Below are 7779 nucleotides of genomic sequence, written 5' to 3'. Positions count from 1 at the left end.
GCACTGCAGGAGGGGAGCTGAGAGGGAGCACTGCAGGAGGGGGAGTTGAGGGGGAGCACTGCAGGAGGGGAAATGAGCGGGATCACTGCAGGAGGAGGGAGCTGAGAGGGAGCACTGCAGGAGGGGGGAGCTGAGAGGGAGCACTGCAGGAGAAAGGGAGCTGAGGGGGAGCACTGCAGGAGGAGGGGAGCTGAGAGGGTGCACTGAACACTGGAGGGGGAAGGCTGGGTCTCCCAGGAAGTTCAGCAGAGTCCCCACAGAGTAGAGTTGGAGCAGGAGGAGGGGCCGTAGCAGGTGGTCTGCTATGGGTCTGGGATGAGACTGGGGACACAGAATTGAGGGCATAGTCTACCTGATCCCCAGGCTGCAGAGGACAGTGAGTTCCTCTGGGTGTTGGCATCTGACACAGTGATGGCAGGAAGAAGCTAGAACTTTTTACTTGAAGTGTTTGGGCAGCATTAACTTATTTATCTAATAAAGTTAGTATGTTGAAAAAAGAAATTATATATTTTATGTCTAAAATTGTATATTCTTGATTTTTACACTTATTAGTGCTGTGACATTAAAGTAATAGCTGTGAAATCAGTGTTCAGAGTACTGATGTAGCTCCTAAAATGGCAGGTTTGTAATGCTCATTTGGCTTTCTTTTAGGAAGATCTGGAGACTGGAGTTCACCTTGACCCTGCTGTCAAAGAAGTTCAATATAACCCTACCTATGAGACCATGTTCGCTCCTGAGGTAAGAAAGCATACCATGAGTTCTCCCTGATGTTGAATATTTAAATTATACAGTGGTAGATAAATGGCTGTTTGCAATGGCTATTCTTGGTCCTCAGCTTGATTATATCTGGAATGAACTACAATCCAGAAATGGAGACCCACCTGTGATCCAGATAGTGAAGCAGGAAGACACAGGTTTTTGATCTGGATCAACAAACCTTTGAATCCAGATCTTGAGGCACACCTTTAATCTGGGCCCTACCTTCTGCTGGAGGCCTGCATTAGGACAGTGAAAGGAGGAAGGCGCTGCTTGGCCATTGCCTGCCTGCGCTCACTCTGACAGCACTTCCATTGGAGCCTACTTCGTTGGAAGACCACCCAAAACACCCACCCTTGTGGGACTGAGCGACTATGAGATTCTCAGACTGTCCATTCACAGCTGACCATTGTTGGGTTAGTTGGTCTATAGCTTGTAAATCATTCCAGTATTCCATGTATATGTATGTATTCCATAAATATATATATACATATATATGTATATACATACATATAGAGAGAGAGAGAAAGAAGAGAAAAGAGATTCATTCTGTAAGTTTTGTGACTCTAGAGACCCCTGATAGGGATGAATTTTAAAATATTTTCTCATGAAACTATACTACTATAAATTTTAGGAGATGTATCCTTCTAGTCTCTAAAAGACCTGAATAGTTTTTATGAGAATCCTTTTAAAAAAAAATCCACTGACTGTGTCTGCCTGCATGCAAATGGCTAGTTACACTACAGTGTCTTTGGAGAAAGGGAGTCTGGAAATATAATTCTTCACTGTGAACTTGAGCTCCTTCTCAGCGCTGATAAGGGAATATTATAATTAACCCCAAAGAAAAATGGTATATTAACATTGCGACATAGCGTATTGTGAAGCAGCCGCAGCTGCCTCTCCAGCATCGTGCTTACATCCTGCTGGAATCGGTGTGTCCTGGGATGTGTCCTTCTTAAGCTTGTTAATAAGTAGTAATGTAAACACTGGGAAGGGATGAGCAAACAATTTCTTGTGTCAACTTGAAGTCTCTGAGCCCTGTCCATTAAGGAGAAGTTACTTAAAAATCAAAACGGAAAAGGCATTTGATTGACAAAAAAGCTAGAAAATAGTCATTATAAGGCACACACACACCCCTGCCAAAAAAAAAGTCTTGACTAAGCACAATCTCTAAGATGCATCTTAAGGCAGATTGGAGGAACTATAGCTTATTGTGTCTTGGTAGAAGAGAGGGTGCTCTTAATAGTTTTCTTTGTGTAGCGTACAGACACCCCAGCCTCTGAGAACGATGCCATGCTTCACCTAGGTTCCCACGGCATCTGGGTGACTGCCATTGGCCTGTTTGGCACAGCCAGTGCCATGGTGCTGGCATCAGACAGCCTTCCAGCTGTCCTGTGGAAGCCTGGTCCACTGGGTGTTCGGAGACATGTGCACCCTATCCCATTGTCTCAGCCCTGCCCTCCTGAGCTCTGTCAGCTGTCTGCTCTCCCTGAGTAACACCTCAGCTGGCCCTTGAGGAGAGCGCCGCCAGCATGGTTCGTGGTTTCTACAAGTGTAAGGGGCTTCGGTAAAGTAGTGCTTATTTGCATTCAGAGGATGAGAAAACTCAAAAGCAATGTGACATGTAACATTTTGATGTTAACTTATTTTCTACAAAATCTGTATTTTCTGAGTTCTTATTATAATATTGCTGTATAATTATATTTTTTTTAACTTTCAATCAAAAGACTAAGTGTGAATGAGTTGGTTTGTGATGGTGCTGGCAAGTCAGTCACCCAGCATCATGTCCATCCTTCCTCATCTCAGTCTCAGGACCCCGCACTGACATGTAAGCTCACTTCACCCAGTCATCATGTCCATCCTTCCTCATCTCAGTCTCAGGACCCTGCACTGACATGTAAGCTCACTTCACCCAGTCATCATGTCCATCCTTCCTCATCTCAGTCTCAGGACCCCGCACTGACATGTAAACTCACTTTACCCAGTCATCATGTCCATCCTTCCTCATCTCAGGACCCTGCACTGACATGTAAGCTCACTTCACCCAGTCATCATGTCCATCCTTCCTCATCTCAGTCTCAGGACCCTGCACTGACATGTAAGCTCACTTCACCCAGTCATCATGTCCATCCTTCCTCATCTCAGGACCCTGCACTGACATGTAAGCTCACTCACGTTAGGAGTGCCACTTGGGTCAGAGTTTAAGAGAGGAGTGATGCTTGGGAGCAACAATAGAATCTTTCATAATTACCAGGAGACACTCCTCTGTGCTATAACAGGTGTGAGCTTTGTGTTTTATGACTAGAATCCAAATCACTTGGCAGAGTCTAGAAAAGTGTTAGCAGGATCTCTGCCAGGTTCGATTCAAGTCCCTAAATTTTGAGGATAAGGCTATGTAATCCTTCTCTTCAAGCTAGTGTTGGACGGTATGTTGTGTGTTCTCTTAAACAGGTAGAGACTAGACTGTCTCCTCTGGCCTCTAAATTATAGTTCACGTTCACATATTTAAGGAGACTGTACATCTGGTTGGAGAAACAGAGATTTCTCTATGATATTCATATTTGAAGTGAGCAATGGACAATTCTGCCCCAGTTCAGACAGTGACATTTGGAATGTGACCGTGTATTAGCAATTGTAAGACCTTGGATATTCTTAGTTTTTTTTTCACAGTTAGATTAAAGCTAATGTCTACTTTACTGAGACATGAGAATACATGAGTTAATGCACAGTGTGACTGGGAATCACTGGCGCAGAGTAGGCATTTACCATGGGTGTTTGTGTTGTTTCGTTATCAATGGCATTGATGATGTCGGCTTTTATGGGAAGTTTACAGGCAGAAAGCAGAAGCTGGAGGTAGAATGCTTCAGTCATAAACTGTTGATATGAACAGGGATTGAAAGCCAGAGTAGTGCAAGGATTTGGGAGCCTAGGGGAGACTGTGGTTTTAATAGATGGTAGATTAGTGAGATTCTTAAATGGAGCAGTGATGGCATCAAAATTGAATTTTAGGACAAGATGTCTGATTTGGGCTTCATTAGTAAAAAGGGTACAGAAAAAGAGACTAATAGGTGAGAAAAACTACCATTTATTTTTATAATATCCATGTACAAAACCGAGGCGCTGACCTACTGCTGCCCCTTCTGTGCTTAGTAAACCTATGAAGTAAGTGTTCTTCACAGAACAACCAAGTCTGTGGTCATTCTGCCACTAGGTGATGTTTTTTGGGACTCAGGTCTAGATCACTATTAATTATGTGTCCGTAACCAAAAGAAGCATTTGAAGGCCCTGTGTGATCTGCATGATACAGTCCCGCGACTTTGCTAATTCTGAAAATTAGCCAGATTGCTTATTTTGTGAAATATCAGTCCTCCATTTCAACCAACAACTTTTCCTACATGGTCTGCCTGTTGATAGAGTATCATTTGCTCAAAGTATAGACTAAATTGAAAATATACTAGACAGTGTTTTAGACCAGCAGCTTTCATCCTTGAACTAGGTCCTTTTTAGCTTCTTAGAGGTAAGTTATTTATTAGTTGTAAAGTGTCTTTTATTCTCCAGATGAAATTGTCATTCAAGAGGCTCACCGCCGAATATGCTTACCCTTTCTAGTTTTTTTCCTGAACTCTACCCAGTTGGTTCAACTCAGCTGTTCTGGCCCAAACTCCTCTCCCAGCAGACCTGTTCTAACTGGTGCCTCCTTGTGCAATGCTCTCTTGTTACCTCTTTCCTGCCTGTTCTCATGAGAGTCGGGAGTATCGTATCTCTGACTCATTCTGTCAAATCTTTCTCTGTCTCATCACTTTGGCTGCCCCTCAGACTTCACTTCCAAACATGACTGCTTCCTTATACAAGTTAACTTTACCTTCATTGTTTGGGATTAAAAGCATGTGCTAATAAGGGCGCTTATTGCAAACAGAGGTTGTGTATTGAAGCCAGAGGGATTAAAGATATGTTGTTCCAGCTGGATCACACAGACCTAGAAGGTCTTTAGAAGTGATCCCTTGCCAAGGCTGCCACGTGGCTGGATTAAAATTCCGCTACAAGTAGTTTCTTTGAAATCATTTTGAATTCACTGGACTCAGGAAAAAGAATTCCAAATGCCTTAAACCAGCTATACTTTTAGGGGGAGTGTGAGAGTGTGTGTGTGTGTGTGTGTGTGTGTGTGTGTGTGTGTGTGTGTGTATGTAAATTCAGAGAACAAATTCTAGTTGTTATTAAAGTAATCGATTATAAGAGCTGCTTAAATATTAATGCTTTAGAAATACTGAAGCTTCCACTTCTGAGAAGATTGAGCCCAAGGTTGTCAGCAGCAGCAGTGGAGTGTTCTGTGTAACAATCAGACTTCACTTACATCTCACAGAATTATTCTGCCAGAAAAACTTGTCAGGATCTTTTCATGATCTCTAGAAATAATTCAGTAAATAAATATATTCTTCTTGCTTTAAAATATGTTAATGTTTTAGACATTAATGATACCATGAATATTAATGAAAAATGTAGCAATAGCTACAATATTAGTTCTTACCACTGTGGGTTTTCCTTGTATATAAACTAATAGTTGTGATTTCATGTAATGTTTTTACCCATATGCATTTTCTTAACTCTAGTGATGTTATGATGTCCTGCTGAGAAACTGAGTCTCCTGAAGACTTCTGAGAGTCTCACTTTCTGAGAACCTCTTCTTTCTTTGGTGGTGGTGGTGATTTTTGAGGCAGGGTTTCTCTGTGTAGCCCTGGCTGTCCTGGAACTCACTCTGTAGTCCACTCTGGCCTTGAACTCAGAAATCCACCTGTCTGCCTCCCAAGTGCTGGGGTTAAAGGAGGACAGCATTGCAGCCCAACTCAGAACCTCTTATAATAAATACGCAGATCTCTGCAACTTATGTGAGCATCTTCACATATTAAAAATGTTTCTCCCACTCTACATAAATTACCATGTCACACAGTTCAAAAGGTCATTCAGAAAGCGCCACAGCATTCTTGAGCTCCTCCCTCCTCTCACTGCTGCTCCTGCTACTTGCTCACCTTCCATCCTGCTCTCACCTGTTTTGGTGGCTATTTTGGTTGTCAACTTGACTACATCTGGAATTAACCAAAATCCAAGCCGCTGAGTCCACCTGTCAGAGGTTTGTTTTCTTGAATAAGTTATTTGCGGTGATGAGACCCACCTTATGTGGTCCACACCTCCTAGTGGCAGCCTGGTCAAAGACATAAAGAAGGAGCCTTGCTCTCTGCCTGCATGCCCTTGCTCTGTGTCAAGGCCATTCCTTCACTGGCATTGCAACCTACTTCTCTGAGATTCTGGTATGTACTGAAGACCAGTTGAGACATCTAGTCTAGTGGAATAAACAACTGTTGGATTCTTTGGCTTCCCATTGATAGACAACCATTGTTGAACTAGTTTGACCACAGCCTATAAGCCATTCTAATAAAAATATATAATAAATAATATTATATCTTAGGGATATATATATTTTAGATATATTCACTTGTATTTTGTTCCTTTAGAGAACCCCAACTAATAAAACCTGCAATTTTGTTTTCTTTTTTTTTTTAAACAAGCTGGCTTTTTTTATTTTTATTTTTTAAGGATTTATTTATTTTTTATTTATATGAGCACACTACAGCCATCTTCAGACACACACTAGAAGAGTGCATTGGATCCCATTACAGATCGTTACGAGTTACCATGTGATTGCTGGGAATTGAACTCAGGACCTCTGGAAGAGCAGATTACTAATGATGAACATTTTTTCATCTACTTACTGGTTATGTTTCCTTTTTAAAGTGACTGTTATGGACCTTTTCTGTTATCATTGCTTATTTGTTTTCTTGCTATTGATCTGCTTGAAATCTGTCTATATTTGGGATAGTAACCCCTTATCAATGTATCAGAGAACTAGGAATAGTTTCTTGCTTACATTTAAATGTTATATAGGGAGATTACAATTGCAGCTAACTATAGTTTACTCCAATATAATTTTAACTGGAAACTTAATTTTCATAGTTAATTAGCTTGATATTGAATGTATTATACATTCATGTACAAGTGCTTGCTGTGCCTTCACTAGTATATTGGAATAAATTGCAATAAGTCACTTGAATATGTTATCTCCTAAACCCAGCATATAGGTTTGCTTTTCATCCATGTGGCCAAAATTTCTGATACAAATAGTGTAAGAGGGTGTTTTTGTTTTTTGTTTTTTTTTGTTTTTTTTTTGGGGGGGGGTTGGGTTTTTTTGTTTTTATGGGTGTTTTGCCAGCACCCACTTATGTTCTGACCTCCATGTCTGACCAGTTGGGTTCCCTAGAACGGGAGTTAAAAAGAGATGTGAATCACCATGTGGGTGCTGGGAATCCAACCTAGACCCTCTGTAAAAGCTCTTAACCACTCAGACATCTCTCTAGCCCTCGGAATATGTATATGTTTTTACTCATGATTTCAACTGATTCCATATTTGTTTGACACCATGAACTGGAACAGGACTTGTGGTCACAGGCTTATGTGGCAGAAAAGCTTCCACATGTCACTGGGCCATGGCAGGGAGGGGACCCAAGCAGGATGCCAGGGCCAACCTCCCTGTGCCCAGTAACATTCTGCCACTTGGTCCCACCTGAGACCGGCTCCAGAGCCCCAAGAGCACTGCCAGCGGGGTGCCAGGTCCCCAGCACAGGAGCACTGCCAGCGGGGTGCCAGGTCCCCAGCACAGGAGCACTGCCAGCGGGGTGCCAGGTCCCCAGCACAGGAGCGAGCCTTTGGGGGAAGCCGGACACTTCATAGCCAAGCCTTAACACTTAGCTACTAAAACTTGAAAAGAAAATTTGAACTTTCTTTCTATACGTATATATACTTTTTAAAGTGGCTACTCCAGAATGAAAAGAGTTGCCTTTCACAGACCAGGTCATCTGGGAAGCTTTTTCAGTAACGTGTAGAACAGCGTCCTGCACAGCAGTGCTCTCTGCCTCCTGTTGTCGGGTGTGTGTGTGTGTGTGTGTGTGTGTGTGTGTGTGTGTGTGTGTGTGT

At 42.3% G+C, this 7779-nt stretch overlaps 1 protein-coding gene across 1 annotated transcript in view; it reads left to right on the top strand.

Moving 5' to 3' along the window:
- Cdc40 (cell division cycle 40) overlaps positions 1-7779 on the top strand; it is a 52870-nt gene that overhangs the window by 14844 nt on the left and 30247 nt on the right. Inside the window, exon 2 of the mRNA XM_031348485.1 lies at positions 652-738. Coding sequence (XP_031204345.1) covers positions 652-738 — 87 coding nt within the window. The remainder of the gene's footprint in view (positions 1-651; positions 739-7779) is intronic.

Source organism: Mastomys coucha, unplaced genomic scaffold (genome assembly GCF_008632895.1).
Source record: "Mastomys coucha isolate ucsf_1 unplaced genomic scaffold, UCSF_Mcou_1 pScaffold3, whole genome shotgun sequence".
NCBI lineage: Eukaryota > Metazoa > Chordata > Mammalia > Rodentia > Muridae > Mastomys > Mastomys coucha.
Note: the sequence above shows the minus strand (reverse complement) of the source record. Positions and strands in the feature narration are given on the sequence as shown.